The sequence below is a fragment of the Sycon ciliatum genome, chromosome 2 (assembly GCF_964019385.1).
Source record: "Sycon ciliatum chromosome 2, ocSycCili1.1, whole genome shotgun sequence".
Classification (NCBI taxonomy): domain Eukaryota; kingdom Metazoa; phylum Porifera; class Calcarea; order Leucosolenida; family Sycettidae; genus Sycon; species Sycon ciliatum.
In genome coordinates, this window is record NC_088644.1 from 44,751,413 (window position 1) to 44,767,782 (window position 16,370).

A 16,370-nucleotide genomic window follows, 5' to 3' on the forward strand; every position below is an offset into this window, starting at 1 on the left:
GATAATACTTACAGTATTTGGAGGTTTGGTAGACCAGAGAACACACCATCACTTAAAGTCTGGATCTGATTTAAGTCCAAACGTCTACAAACGATAAAGCACAAAGACAATGTTGTTCTTGCATAGTTCCGGGTAGTGCACAAAACACCTAATCTAGGATGTAGTGGTTCTAATCTATAAGGCCGAATCATGACCCTGTTTTCAGAAAAAATCTAGACTCCTAACCACAACATGATTCGTTTGCAACTGGGTTAGGTTGCACAGTTCACATACACCACTGTAACATATAGTTTCCGGCATTTTTCCTCTATTGTCAAGCAAGAGGTTAGTTGAAAAGCTAAGAAAACACAATTTCTAAAGTTACTTTGACACTGCAGAAAAATAACGACTCACCCAAGCATGAAAAATATACTGGCTTGAATTGTTACAAATTGCGTGAGAACTGAATATGACGTTTAACAGTATACCTAAACGGGGACTTCCCCACGGACACATAGTCTATGGCGGATCATGGCGTTAGAAAAGGTACAAAAACCGGTTTTTTTAGGTTCGTTTAGTTAATATTTTGTTATGTTGGCAGCCCCCTTTTTTGTTAGGTAAATGAAGAAATGGAGCAGAAATAATGGAAGTGCGTGCTATAAAGTTGAAGGTTATGGAAATTTCAATGCTTTTCAAGTAGATTCTGTCATTGTTTTAGAGAAGTATCCACAAAGGGCGAATGACTCATGGATTCAATTAGTCTAAAGGGCCTCATTATAATCTTCGTTCCGCGTTTCCTAAAACAGAAAAAATTGCATTAGGCACTGTAGGGCAGCTCTGAAAATGTAGGAAGTTTTCCCGCTCCATTTACTGTGCGCCGCTGTCAGGGTATCCTATGCACGTAACCCTTTACATCCAACTACAGTCGTCCCTCTCTAATCCGGCACTTTATAATCCAGCATCCTCGATAAACCGGCACAATTTTCAGTAGCCAAATGTCCTCTTCATGCACATTGCAGCAGTAGATCAGATTTGTTAATCCAGCACCCTCCCTAATCCAGCAGATTTTCGTGGCACAAATGGTGCCGGATTATAGAGGGACCACTGTATTATGGTTTCACCTCTTAACGGTACCCAGTTACTGCCCGTCTTCCATTCTCTCAATGAGCTCTGACCTTCTTTCAAAGTCTTAATCGTTACGCTCAGGTAGACGCAACCTCTCTGTGTAGGATCTGATTGCGCCTGTCCTTTATGCCTTTCCTCTTTGCGTATCACCTGTGATTGTCGGCTGTAGCCCTTTGCTATTTGGATGGGGACTTAGTGAAATGGATATAGCGTTGTTGTCCCACCGGCCCCCGCCACACAGCAACGCGAACTCTTGATTGTTTCTCCATTATTATAACAACTGTTAGGTACCTCCTCCAGTACAAACTTACTTACAACCTTTCCTACGCTGGCCGGCCTGCATGCACCCGTACTACGTCATACTCACCTTTCGTTCTATTGGCCTGGGTAGCTACTTGCGCGCCCATGTTTGCCATAGCTACCCAGGCCCTTTATATTGCGTTGTTTCTCAGTCGAGCTCCCTCTCTTCAATAATCTCTCTCTTTCTCACTCTGCAAAGATTTATTTTATTTTTTATACGAAAGTCCACTATATTCTCGGATACTCTGATACCACTAGCACCTTACCACACTATATCAAGAACATTCATTGAGTTTTTGTAATCATTGCTGCCTGATGATCGAGACAGGCGTGAAACTCTGAGTCACAGCCAACCCAAGCTCCGTATCCCATTCTTTTTGTATGAAGCTCTGCACCCCAGTGCATTGAGCACTCTTTCGAGGACCACACCCAACTTTCCTTGTACTCCCGGATATGTGCGAGAAGTGTTGGCGGGGCCAGGCGGCTCTGCCGACCTCAAAGTTCTCGGCGTCTACGCATACAAAGCGCGCCGTAATGAAATAGCGTTGTTGTCCCACTGGCCCCCGCCACACAGCAAGCCGAACTTTTGATTGTGCCTCAATTCCTATTACTATACCAACAAATGATGAGGGCATAGGAGGAGAATGGAAAACAAAGGTCAAACGAAAAGTCAGTGCCGATCTTGCAGGCTAGGATGGTCAGGTCTTGAAAGTGCCGTGCACTGTTCGAAGTACAACTGCGCAGCGTTTTTCATTTGGATAAAAGGGACATTCGCAGGGCTGCCACACTTGGAGGGAGAAAAATCTGACGGGGTCCGGGGGTATCTCCCGAGGGGGGGGGGGCAGCGGCCCCGCGATGAAAATTTTTAGGAAATGGCTTGCTGTTGGGGCCCCAGAACACATTTTTAACTGTCCAGCACACGCACTACAATCATGTCAATTATGCAGCAACCGTAGTCTTGTAGCAGCGTTCTACAGTAACACTTGCTGCTTTATTGTATTCCAAGCACATACATCATACACCAATATTGAAAAAGAAGTCTCCGAAATTGTAGGAACTACAGCTATACCATTAAATATTGGCATATTTTGCATGTAGAAAAAACGGAGGTGGTTGCCACTGAAGAACATTGCATATGAACTGCACAGTATGACAAACAGTGGTAATGTAAAAGGCCATTGACAGCTCACCATCAGTCACCGCTTGCGACATAGCAGAGGCCTGCGACACTGTAGCAGAAAGACTGGGTTGCGTCTTCGTAGACTTAGCTCGCTTCTGATGAGCCACCGATTTTCCATGGCGCTCCAAGTCATATGCTCCTCCATTCCCAAACTCCAAGTCCTTCTGGCATATTTTTGCAGAAGGCTTTTCCATCCGCGTGTTTTGATTTGGTCAGCCAATCTTTCAGCACAGGGTTCTCCTCCTAGACAGCTTGGTAGCTCACACAACGCCGTTTCTTTTTGCCAGCGGGTACAGCAGCCACAGACTGTGTTTCAACTGCTTCAGTTTCACTTGCATCCGAGTCAGACGACGAATCAGACACTGCAATCCTTCTCTTCGTAGCTGCGGGTGGACGAGGTACGGAACCATCATCAGATCAAGCGGAAAGATCGTCGTCATACACCAGAAACGGCTCCTCCGCACGACTCTCATCCGAAGACGATGTTTCGTCGTCGAACCAAGGCGTTCGCGGAGGCGTTGAAGGCGGCGAATCCGGCACTATCAGCTGGAAATCCTCGGAGTCTTAGTGATAGTCTGACGACATGTTTAACGATGAAAAGTTAGTTGATCTAACTCCTACTTCAACTACCACCACTCGCAGCAGAAGGCGAGAAGAAGATCAACCGTCCTACTAACCATGCGCCTGCATGCCCGTGCAGAGCTCTAGAGGTCGTTGGTCCAAGTCAGTTTTGACACGACGGATCGGATGTCACGCCAGGATTCAGGAACAGGGCTTGAACCCTGTGAACTGCATGCAGCGCCGCGCAGCGCAATGCGACACCGAAACGGCTGACGATCGATCATCACTGCGTCAATGATCGTTGATCCAGTGGCACCAGTACATGTACTGCAGGTGCAAAGCTGCCTAGCGCCTGCAGCAACCGCCGGTGCTACAGCTCATCCCGTACACCGTACATACTCCAAGTGCATGCAAGCACGCGAGCATTTATGCCGATGACGCAACTTCAGCCGGCGCTCTCCGACGAATGCGCACCTGGTGGTCCATCCTAGTAGATCGAGGCACCAGGTATGGTTACGACATCAACCCGTCAAAGTCCGTTCTCCTCGTGAAGCCACAACATCTTGCGCTAGCAACAGAATTGTTTGCCACAACCGGGGTTAACATCCGGACGGACGGCTATCGTCATCTTGGTGCTGCCCTAGGCTCTGCCCTGTTCTGCGACGGTTACGTGTCGCAGAAGGTTGACACATGGTGCACAGAGCTGCAGACCCTCGCCAAACATGCGGCGTCTCAACCTCAGGCTGCTTTGCTGTCCTTACCCATGGTCTCTCCGCCATAAGTGGTCATTCCTTGCGAGGACAATGCCAGCCATCGTGGACCTCCTGACACCGCTGGAAAACTCCATCAGCCAAGTTTTCCTCCCTGCACTGACTGGTCGCCAGGCCCCCGGCGAGGAAGAACGTGCCATCCTGGCGCTTCCGTGTCGTCATGGTTGTTTGGGAATTCTAAACCCAGGGACCCTTTCCCAGCAGTACGACACGTCTACGGCTGTCACCAGACCTCTAGTCGAGCAGCTCCTTCGACAGGAGGAATCCATCGAGGAAGTTGTTGCTGCCACCAAGGCAGCCAAGGCGGCCCAACGCACAGCTAATCGCCAAGATCAGGCAATGGCCCTCTCCTCCCTCAGGGATACCCTGAGTGACGACCACAGGCGGACTCTGGATCTAGCCGCAGAGAAAGGTGCCTCCAGTTGGCTCACTAGTCGGCCATCTCGCCGGTTCCAGTTTACCATTCGTATTTTTATTTTCATTTATTTTCTCTTCATTTCTGACTCTTCTTACTGGTTGTCATCGCTTTCATAATATTGGGCAGAACTGCCCGTTTGCTATGCGATGTAAAATAAATAAACAACAACAACAACAACCATCCACATGGCTGGCTTCCGGGATGCCCTATGTCTGCGCTACGGCTGGACCCCTCCCCGGTTGCCGTCTCACTGCACCTGTGGAAAGCCCTTCGACACCACCCATGCCTTATCATGTGCCATCTGAGGATTCACTGGGATGCGCCACAATGAGCTCTGGGATCTAACCGCTAATCTGTTGCGTGAGGTTGCGGTTGACGTCAGCGTGGAGCCAGAGTTGGAACCCCTCTCTGGTGAAACATTCCCTCTCCGGTCGGCCAACACGGAGGCTCATGCTCGTCTTGATGTGGCAGCACGTGGAGTGTATGGGAGTAGGTTAGAGAGGACAATGTTTGATGTTCGGGTGTTTAACCCTTTTGTCCCCTCCAACCGAAACCTTACTCTCCCGTCTGTCTACAGAAAGCACGAGCAGGAGAAGAGACGTAAGATGAACGGCGAGTCCTGGAGGTTGAGCATTCCTCGTTTGTTCCTGTGGTTTTTGCAACCACTGGCGGCCAGGGGAAAGCTGCTTCGGCCCTCTTTGCCAGGATTTCCAGCAAGCTGTGTGAAAAGCGCCGTGAGCCTTTCCCGGTTACGATGGCTTTTGTAAGGGCGAAGATCTCCTTTTGCCTTGTTCCAGCAATGGTTGCCAGTCTACGTGGTCACCGTTGAAACCCGCCTCGACATCTGTCTGGTTCGGCTGTGCTGGCAGCTGCTGAATGTGTTATTTGATAGATAGTGTCTTCAAGAGTATCTTGGCCCAGTATGGCGTGTCCAATCGCGTCCAAAGGTCCCGATATCACCCTCGATAGGAATACAAAATTGCCGAAAAAACTAAGTTCTCATCGGCAATATTCAAGCATTTTCAAGACTTTCTCGGTACTATATTGACTGGACCTGGGAGTTTTTACCCTTTTATGTGCCAGGAGCTATAGTAACACCGTACATACACAGGATGCGAACCGACACGTACACTGATTTTGTGCGAGAGTTGGAAAGATTGAGTATCAAGTAGTGTAGTTGTGACATACCAAGAAATGTGTTACCTCGTTTGGACACTTTCTTCAAAGTTTAGCATTGACTCGCTGGCGCTTTTGCTGTCGGAACGTCCACGAATGGATCGATGCTAAATTCAGCAGAACCTTCATTACAATATCATCTTGGCTCCCCGGAAAAGTAGGCATGATTCCAACAAGGAGCAGCACAACAATTATGTGTGGAAAGCAGGGGAAAGTCATCATAGCTTGCCAAGCCAGTTGTAACTATTCATAGGACTAATCTACAACCGTGGAAAATTTCAGACCTGGCTAACTTCATCGGGCTGGAATGAAGGCATTTACTTTGTGAGTACTGCTGCACAGGAGGTGCTACAGTGGACAAGCATTTGATTCGAATCTACAAGAGAGGCTAGTGTTAGTACCATGATTTGAACACACCGATCGTGGTGATCAGCTACCATTTGCACAAAGCCTATTTACCATCTCAACAGCTCTAGGACAACTGCCTTAGGAGTGCCATGCTGCAGTGAGAGGGAGTAGCTATGTTGTGTGGAGTGTTACAAAAACGAAATCCGAGTACCTGGAGGTAACTTATCGCAATATGCAACACCAGCAGTAGAAGAATAATTTCCTTGTCACAGAATTTGATGGCTGGGCCTAGGCAGTGTGAAACTACAGTTATACTTATAAAACACTAACTGCAAGAAAGAGCGATGTCCAATGTCATGGCTTGTCTCTCCTGAACTGATCACGGCACGTAGTTGATGCGATTCAAGAGCGGCGGTGAAGAGGGAAAACATGTTCATATAATACCTCGTGGACTAGTGGCTAAAGAATTGTCCCTGACTGCAGAGCCAACAGTGATGGTGTAGGTGGCGGAGTAGAGATGGGCTCAGCTGTACGGCGTAGAGTTTCCAAAGCTCAGACGAAGAACAACTTCAGTTAAAGTGAAACACATGGACGCGAAAGTATTCGCATCACAATGTTGGGATCAATCAGCTTTTTAAACTGCAGCTATTCACATGTGAGCGTTGTCCAACTGCAGCCTTGAAGTCTTTTCAAAGCATTTAAGTATAGTGACAAGCTAGCCATTGTTTGGACTGTTTTAATATCTACTAGTATGCAAAGGATTTTGGTATTTTCATTTTCATCATTTTTTCGTTACAGCACTGCCATCGCATACAAATACATGTAGTGTTGTCCTTCTTACATTGCTGCGAGATCTATCGTATTATCTACACGTACTTCGAGTAAATTAGTTCAGGTTGAAACTGTCCTATAGCACTTCTTTCCTTAGACTCTGACAGTTTCCTATCATCTTTTCCTTCTCCTGTTAGTACTTGGGTTACAATACCTATTCTCTCAGTTGAAGTGTAACGCCTAACCGTCTGACGCTTCTCTCGTGTTTGCAGTCTGATAATTATAGTAATGCATGCCTGTAAATAGTCTCATGTACCTGCTAGCTGCGCATACATGTACACGTACCTCAATGCTAACATTCGTCGCGACATGTAATGTACATGTCCAATAGCCAAGGTTCACTGCACTTCGGAAATTTTGTTTTGACACTGTAAAAGTACAGTACTTGTCGCCGTACTGTATCTACTGCTTATTCTGAGCAAAATGAGGTGCTACTTGGCCATATACATGTCAGTAAAAATGGATATAGGAGCAATTCTAGTTAGGTTGCCATGGCAATAACGGCCTTTTTCTAATTTGATGTTTTTCACCATGTTCCGACACAATTCGGCAATCGAAACCTATGCCATCGTGTTCAGGAGGCAAAAACCATCCAGGAATGATCATAAAATCCATGTTAGCAAACATGTGTCAAGTAAAAGTGAGAAATTTCAAATGGGCCCTAGGACTACCAGTAGGCTCCGGCGGATTATGCTCGCGAAATCATGGAATTATGCTTTCATGGATTCTCGCATTATGCTCGTAAAATCCTCATATTATGCTTTGGCACCCGGGGATATATATTCACTTTGTTGTACTTACGGAGCCTCAAAGTTCGGACAATTGTGCCTTTTTCGTACTTGCAAGTTGCAAGTGGCCATAAGTACAACAAAATGCATGAGTATCCCCATACCAAGCTGCAAGGTGTCCATGCATGTTAGAAATCAACATGAAAAAGAGAAAACATTACTTCTTCTATTCATCACTTGATTTCTTTTGTACTTCAGTAAAAATATTATTTCATTGCCAAATTAGTTTGAGTTACCTTTGAAAATTATCATGTTCAACTCACGGTCTTCATAATCATCATACTCGTCCAACCGATGTCACCCTCACCCTGCGAATAATCAGCTCGTCTCTCCCGTAGCTCCACTTCTCCTTCCATCATGACCGAACATCAACTATACATCAATTTCGAGCAATATCCATAGCCTGCAGTTATATCTTGGCTGCTAAAATCCAGACTATCAGAGGTCATGACTTCGTAACATCAAGAGTACATAACCCCAAGAGTGTGCAACTGCCTGCACAACCTCTATGCTGTGCTGCAACGGCAGAACTTCACATCACGTGACATGGTTCAAAAGGTTATGCTGGCAAACAGTGCAAAGTGACCACAAGAGAGTTGTACCCAAAGCTGGGCTGCGTACAACCCAGTATCTATCATGCACAGAGTGCACGGGTTCATCACGTGATGTGAAGTTCTGCCGTCGCAGACCCCATAGCTGGAGTTGCACACTCTTGGGGTTATGTACTCTTGGTAACATGCATAATGTACAAATGTAATGTAATGTACATGTACTACACGGAGTTTTGCGCACTACCCGCAACTATCTCGTCCGCTACGGGATACCTAATGAAGGCTGATTCACTCGCATCTTCTGCTACATGTACGGTGTCAGTGTGAGAAAGAAATTTGAAGAAGACGTGTTCGAGCATACAATACCGTGACTGTATTGCCATGATTTCTACCCTGCTTTTCATTGAAAACACTATCTGCATGCCCTCCGAACCCTTTACCATACAGAGCACCAGTACTGATCAGGTGCATTGTACACAATTGTATAGCCTACATACTAGAACTGTGGTATAATCGTGTAGTTATGCTCCTACCTCCGAGAGGATGCCAAATTATGCTCCAAATTTTCAACCACCAAATAATGCCAATAATTATGCCGGCATAATCTGCCGGTGCCTAGCGCCCAGCCTCCCTGCCTATCCGACCCGCCATACACAACAACAAAACTGAACTAAAGTTTTACATAATTTAATTATTCCACAAGACGAAGACGGGCAACGGACAAACAAGAACAACGGACACAACAAGGTAAACTTGAAACTGAAGAAAAAGACAAACATCATGGCAGCACATGAGCATGCGCGTCAACAAAACAAAACAAAACGCATGACAATGACGTAACCATTCCATGGTGCATGCACAAACTATAGTGATGCTCGTAGAGCGGATGCAAAATTTGAAGCTCTACATGTACTCGCGATTCAACATCCTCTCAGCTTGTTTGTGAGTCTGCAACTGTAACCCATAGAGTGTGTGACTTGTACTGTGGACTATGGCCACCAATGAGCATGTCGACCTGGCCCTTCTGACGTTTGACTGCCTCCAAAATATGGCCACCCGGAACGGCATCTCGAAATCTGATTCTCTCTCGCGGCCAGACCTGGTAGGAGCACTCCGGAAGGAGGGGATTGGGTCCCACCCCATCCTGGAAGGTATAACTGGTATAGGAGATATAACGACTGCCTTAGCCTCATTGTCCACCACAATAATGGATGTAAACAAGGAGATGATGGCGACAAGGGGGGGCAGAGACGATGAAATTGCGTCCTTGAAACTTGAGATTCAACAACTCAGGCGAGAAATTGCTGAGCTAAGAGACAATAGCGTACACACCGCAGTACACACACAGCATGCCATGCCACGCGTACACGGGAGCCACACGACCTCTGGCAGCACAGCACAGTACAGCCACGTACTAGCAGGAACATCCCAACAACCTGCACGTGCACCCGCTGGACCCTCCAGCTCAAGCCCGCAGGTACACACCCTGTACGGTACACACGCACATGCTGGCAGTGCCAGCCAGCCCAGTGCACACACTGTACAGCAACCTAGCACTGTGAGCATGTCATGAAAATAAATCCGAGAAGAAAGAAAAAGGCCCAACCCTGCCCTGCCAGTTATTTGGACTTACGGGGGTCGCCATGGCAAATAATAAACATAAAACTGCACACGTTCGGGCTCTCCGCCTTCTCCGTGAAATTATAATACCGTAAAAGAAAACTAGAGGGGAAAAAAGAAGCAACAATGAGGAATAGGAATTAATTTAGGAACCACTTGCAGTCAGTTACACAGGGCAGCGGGCCTCGGCAACGGCCAAGGTAGCAGATGCATCCGCCACATCGCTGACGCGCATGGGGCGTCGCCGAGCACCACGCAAACAAACCATGCTGGAGCGAACCAGAGCAAAGCCAAGTCGGCAGCGAATCCACGCCATTACACGGTTGTACGGCTCCTTCGTCTTGTCGGACAGGAGCCCGGCAATCCGCTTATAGCAGGCTGTTGCCGACTTGCCCATGCCGCCTGTTGAGGAGAGAATGAGAGGTGAAAAAGTTGCATGTTCGATCTCTCGAACACGCTCCTCATAGCAGCGGCGTTTCTCCCGTTCGTGGCGCTGGTAGCAGGAGGGTACTGAGGTGGAGCGATTTGAAGCCGCGAAAGGGTTAAAAACCCATACGTCGAAGAAAGTGCGGTCAAAACGCCCACCCCAGACACCACTCGCTGCTATATCCAGCCTAGCCTGGGGGTCCGTTATGGCAGAGCGGTAGCGGAATGCTTCCCCAGTTACCGGCTGCAGGTGTGGTTCAGTGGTGACGTTGTTGGCGACTCGTTTGAGGAGACCAGCCGTAACATCTCGTACCTCGTTGTGCCTCAGTGAGGGAAACCCACCCAGAGAGCACGACAAGGCGTGGGCGACGGTGAACGATGAACCACACGGGCAGATCGATGGAAGGTGGGCTGGCGGCCAGCCATAGCGGAGCGCAAGGCCATCCCGGAACTCACCCTTCGAGAGGGCAAAGCCATGGGCCTTCAGGGGTCTACAGGTCAGCCAAGCCGACGCACCCTTCTCCGCCGCCAGACCGACACAGAGCTGGATATCAGTGTTCTGCGTCAGGATGAACTCTTTGGCTGCTTGGGCCGTTGAAGTGCGGGTACGACTTGCCACCTCCCTCTTAGTGGACCGTACCAGGTCCAGCACATGGCCAATCTGGGTGTCCTGGTCCAGAATCTTGCGGACGAGCACCGAGGTTATCGCTGCCGATGCCCGGAACTGGTCGCCCAAGGTGGTGGGGTCGACTAAGCCGAGGCCTCCTTCACGGCATGGGAAAGCAAGGACCCTTCGCTCACGTGAGTTTACTGGCTTACCGCACAGGGCAGGAATAAGGACATTGGTGATGGTGTCTTCCAGAGGGCCAAGATTTTCAGCAGCACACTCCATGACTCTGCACAGGAAGGACCAGCGATGCTTCAGGCCTTGCGTGAATGCTGCATAGGCAGCCTGTGGCTGGGTTTCGGCAATCTTGGCCAAGGACACGATCTCGTCTTTCCACCCGTTTGCCTTCTGGGAAACATAGCTCTGGACGAACTCCGTCGATCCGAGTGCCGCACCTAGAAACCGGTGGCCGTCGGTGGTAATGTGCACACCGGTCCCTGCAAAGGCGTCCTCGGCTTCCGTCAGGTGACCGGCCTTGACAACCAGGACTGATTTCTCAGCATTTGCTGCGTACCCATATGCCGGTCCTTTCTGTCGCAGAATATCCCACCAAGCGCGTAGTCGTTGGACTCTGCCGCCCGCGGAGGAGTCGTCTGCAAACCACATCTGCATCGTTCCCTCAGCCGAGAGAGCACGAATGAGGGGTAGAATGCCCAGCGCATACATCGGCATCGCGATGGGATCGCCTTGGGTGGTGCCCTCTGCCGACATGATGACGCTGCCCCCAACAAACAGCTTTGCGGGTTGTCGGTAGCTGTTAATAACGACTGTCGCCAGGGATGGGCATAGGTGACGCATGTTGCGCAGGCATGCTTCCCTGTTCAGCGTGTTAAACGCATTCGTGGCATCTGCCATTAAGACCGCTTCGGTATCCTCCTGGTCGAACGCCTGCTGCATGGCATGTATCGCCGCCTCGATCCCGCAGTCCTGGCCTGCACAGAGTTGAAGGGTGCCAGCTGCCTCTTGAATATCCTGACCAATTACGTACAGGATGGCCTTGCCCACCACTCTCCGCATCACCTCGCCAATCCCAATGGGTCTAACCCCCGGGTTCTTGTTGAGGGGGATGAGTCGGGATGCCAGGTACGCTTCCAGCGATCGGGGGTCGACAAATTCGGTCGCCACACGTCGAGCAGAGCTTGCCAGCGCATCGCATAGCGAGTCAGACGCATCGGAGAACATTGTGCACATCCACCTCCATGCCTCAGCGTCTACACCTGACGGGCCGGCTGCGCCATGAGTGTTGAGTACCGCCTTTCTCACCAAGTCACGATTGAGACCAGAGAACCTGACCGGATGAGGCTGAGGAGGGGGAACACCTTGTATCAGGGCCTCCGTGGCTAGGGGCGCAGGGTCAGGGTGTTTGTCTTGCAGGACCTCTTGCACTGACTTGTCACCGATGCTGTCATCCAGCGCCAGGGCTCCAGCATTTCCGTTGGGGGCTAGCGATCGTAGGGCGTTGGATAGCTTCCCACTTGTCACCAGGTTTGCAAAGTGGCGTGCATCATCCTTCTCCTTGTTACCCCCGCGGTGGGGCTGGCTAGGTGCTGTGAGCTCCTCTTGAATCGTTCGGCATTCGTGCAGCAGGTCGTGTAGGTCCCCTCTGTGCCATGCTGCTAGGCGGCGCTGCAGGATATCTGCGGATTTCTCTGCAGGACCTGGCGGCTTCTGCAGCATCAGCATTTGGAAGACCATGGCTACTTTCAGAGCTATGCCTTCATATGGCCCACTGGTTCCAAAGCACACAATGTAATTGGAGAGTTGGGATACAAAGAGCTTGCCAGTGGCTCCTCGGGGTACCTGCATTGCATTCGGTCTACAGCACTGTCGACTCCGTCTCACACCGTACGCACACCCCTCAACCCGAATGGCAGGATGTCCAAGCAAGGCGTTTGCGCAGGGCTCAGCGTTCAAGCACACCCGTAGAAGGCAATACTAATATGCAGACATCCTTGATCACCAAGCGCGAGAAGTCCCGCTACACAAACGAAACATCCCCTGCCGGTGGCCATGCTGCTGAGTTGACGGCAGCGCCCCGGGCAAAGCGTAAGGTCTTTTACATTGGGAACGTGCAACCTCACTGCTCCGCATCATCTATTGCTAAATGGTGCTCCGATCATGGGGTCGACATAGTGCAATGCGTCGTCTATGCATCAGCCTACTTCAGGACTGCATATGCACGAGTGACTGTGGAGGCAGCCGACGAGGAGAAAGTAGCCAATAAAGCATTCTGGCCTGACATGCTTTCCCACACCATCCGACCCTGGCGCTTCAAAAGTGACAGCTTTGGCACCAGCACAAACGATGTCGCAACAGCTAGCGAATGATGGCCAATTCCCACCTAAATCCACTGGCTCGGCCCTACTACCCGCGCTGCCAGGAAAAGCTAAACTTGTTCTCCATTAACTGCCGCTCCGTTCTCAACAAATCCTCAGAATTGTCGGCTATTGCCGAGATCCACAGACCTGACATTATCTGCCTCAGTGAAACCTGGTTAGGTCCAAGTGTCGCTCTTAGTATCTCTGGATACACCACCTTTCGGCATGATCGACCTCCTAACGAAAATAAGTCTGGTACCGCCTCCAGGGGATATGGTGGAGTCGCTATTCTCATTCGTGATCATCGTTTCAGTTGTATCCAACTTCGCAACGACCTCAGTCGCCATACCTGTGAAACAGTGTGGGTGGAGCTTAAACCTTGTTCCGGCTCCCCAAAGCCTATTATTGTCTGTAGTGCCTATCGCCCACCCTCTGCCAAAAGCACAGAGATAAATCACTTCTGTAACATGCTCACCGATGCCCTAGTCACTATCCCCATGTCCTCGTACCACGTCATACTGACTGGAGACTTCAACTGTAAGCACCAGCACTGGTGCCAAACTGACTCAACGTCCCCCGCGGGAGCTGCGCTCTACCGCCACCTCACCTGCTTCGGACTAGAGCAGCTTGTGAATACCCCAACGCACACAACACCTGCAGGGACCCAGTCGTGCTTAGACCTTCTCTTCGTCAACAACCCCCAGCTTGCAACGGATATTAACACGACTTGCGCTCTTGGATCCTCGGATCATCTGACCGTGTCATGTCGGTTCGAGCTCTCACCATCGCCTGGCCAACATCTGCAGCAAGCACCATGCAAACATTTCCCTTACAGCTATCGTCATGTCGCCTCTCACTGCTGGGACTCTCTTAATTCCGATCTCTCTCATTGTGACTGGTCATTTCTACGCCCACGCAACTCCCCAACTGTTGATGACGCAGTCGATCGATTTTCAATCGTCCTGGAACAAACCTTACAGCACCACCTCGCTGATTTTTCCACCCACTCTTGTCGGTCAAACACACGCACATCGTCTGTGACATCCAATCCATCCTGGGTGTCGACTGTCCTCGTATCTGCGGTGAAACGTAAACGAGACCTCTTCAGTGTCAGCCGAAAATTTCCAACACCTGTCAATATGGAGGCCTACCGAGTTCAACGCAACTTTGTCAAATACCTATCCCGTAAAACCTACCGCTCTTACATCAGCTCCCTCTCTGCAACAATCTCATCACCCAATCGTCCTTCTCTCTATCAGTTCATTCGCACCCAGCGTCCAAGTGTCTCTCGCGCCCCAATCCAGTGCTTGATTGATCCTGATGGCAACAGTCAGGCTGAGGCAAAGTCCATTGCGGACACTCTGAACAAACAGTTTGTCTCTCCCGGCCTTCCCGACGATCCGAACTGGGTTATCCCGCCCCTGCACCCAGCTCCAGAGCTGCGCGCTCCACTTCTGGAGGTCTTTACAACAACTGGTGCGTTCCGCAAACAACTGAAACGTCTTAAGAGCTGCAAGTCTCCTGGAAAAGACGGTATTCCAAATGAAGTCCTTAAACTGCTGGTGCCTTCCTTGTCGTATCCCCTGTGCTTGCTATTCAACTTGTCATATCGTGCAGGAGTCTTCCCATCTGCGTGGAAATCTGCTATTGTTGTCCCGATATTTAAGGAAGGACAACGCTCCCAAGCTGTTAATTGCAGGCCCATCTTCCTCCTACCAACTATATCCAAGGTCTGTGAACGCATCTTCTATGAATCTCTCTACCACCATGTCACCCCTGCCCTCTCCTCTGCACAATCCGGCTTCTGTCGTGGCGACTCAACTACTTTGCAATTGACACGCTTTATCCAGGACATTTACGGACATCGTAACCTGAAGAAGCATGTAGGTCTTGTCTTTTTTGATCTGTCAAAAGCGTTCGATACAGTCTGGCATCGAGGCCTACTTGCAAAGCTTGAGTACATTTTTCTAGTACGTGGTACAGCTCTGCAGTGGCTGTCGTCATATTTGTCGTCCCGTCATCAAACTGTCCGTGTCTCTGCTTCCTTGTCCGATCCTTTACCTGTAGTGTCTGGTGTTCCACAGGGGTCCATACTGGGTCCACTCCTTTTCCTAACGTATGTGAACGATCCGCCCTCTCCAGTTCCAGACGTCAGCCTTTTTGCTGATGACACTGCACTGTTGTGCTCTGACAGCTTGCCGTCCAACCTCGTTACCTCCATGCAGACCGGCATTAACTCCACCATAGCATGGATGGAAGCTTGGAAGCTGAGGCCCAACATCGCGAAGACCGAAGCAATGTTCATCAGCCCATCGCCGCCTACTCAGCCGTTGCACTTTCCAGGAGCCAATGCTAACGTTAAAATTGTTCATGAACACAAACACCTTGGTGTTATATTCGACAGCCATTATGTCCTGGTCCCCACAGGTCCAGTCAGTATGCAAGCGAGCTAGCTCCTCCCTTGGCATGTTGCAACCTCACTGCCACCATTTAAATGACCATTGCCGAAAATTGTTCTTTACGTCGTATATTCTACCTATATTTGATTACTGTGACACAGCGTGGTGCGGTCTGTCTCAGGCCCTTGTTCAAACTCTGGAAATACACCAGCGTCTGCTTCTAAAAATCCTGTTTCGCAAAAATGAAACATTCTCCTCCCAACGTCTCTACAGTTTAGCTTCAGTATCTCCCCTCTTAGAGCGACACCAGCAACATCTTTGCATCCTTGTACACATGATCTTATTAGACCTGACTCCAAAACACTTTGCTAAGTATAACTGGTTTGTGTCCACCAGATCAACACGTCATTCCTTCTCATTACCCCGTGCCAATACCTCCCTGTTTCTGAAATCTCCTATCTTCTCTGCGTACACTCTCTGGTCTTCCCTGCCAACTAGCCTTAAAGCATGCACAGACATTAAGGAGTTCAAGCTTCAGCTTCTTCGTCCTAAATAATCTCACCATTTTCGTCATGCCTCCCCTTGCAGTACTCTCTTTGTTTCTCTCCTTATTATTCAGTTCGCCGTGGTTGGCTACCACCCGACTTCTCATATATATTGGCAGTCTTCTGACGAGCTAGGAGATGTTGAATTAATAATAATAATAATAATTTAAACAATCGACGAGGAGACAATAGTCGTAAAATGGCAATAAATAAGATAAATTGTGCATAACATAACGCTTGCGAAGCACCGTATTCAGACATTCCGTCTGATCGCGAATGTATCTCCTTTTAAAGTATTTAAACAATCGACGAGGAGACAATAGTCGTAAAATGGCAATAAATAAGATAAATTGTGCACTCATAACAAC

The 16,370-nt window shown here is 49.3% G+C and overlaps 1 protein-coding gene across 1 annotated transcript in view; it reads right to left on the bottom strand.

Annotated features, from left to right (window-relative positions):
• Positions 1-16,370, bottom strand: part of LOC135810260 (leucine-rich repeat-containing protein 15-like) — a 342,979-nt gene that overhangs the window by 257,111 nt on the left and 69,498 nt on the right. Inside the window, exon 9 of the mRNA XM_065323740.1 lies at positions 13-84. Coding sequence (XP_065179812.1) covers positions 13-84 — 72 coding nt within the window. The remainder of the gene's footprint in view (positions 1-12; positions 85-16,370) is intronic.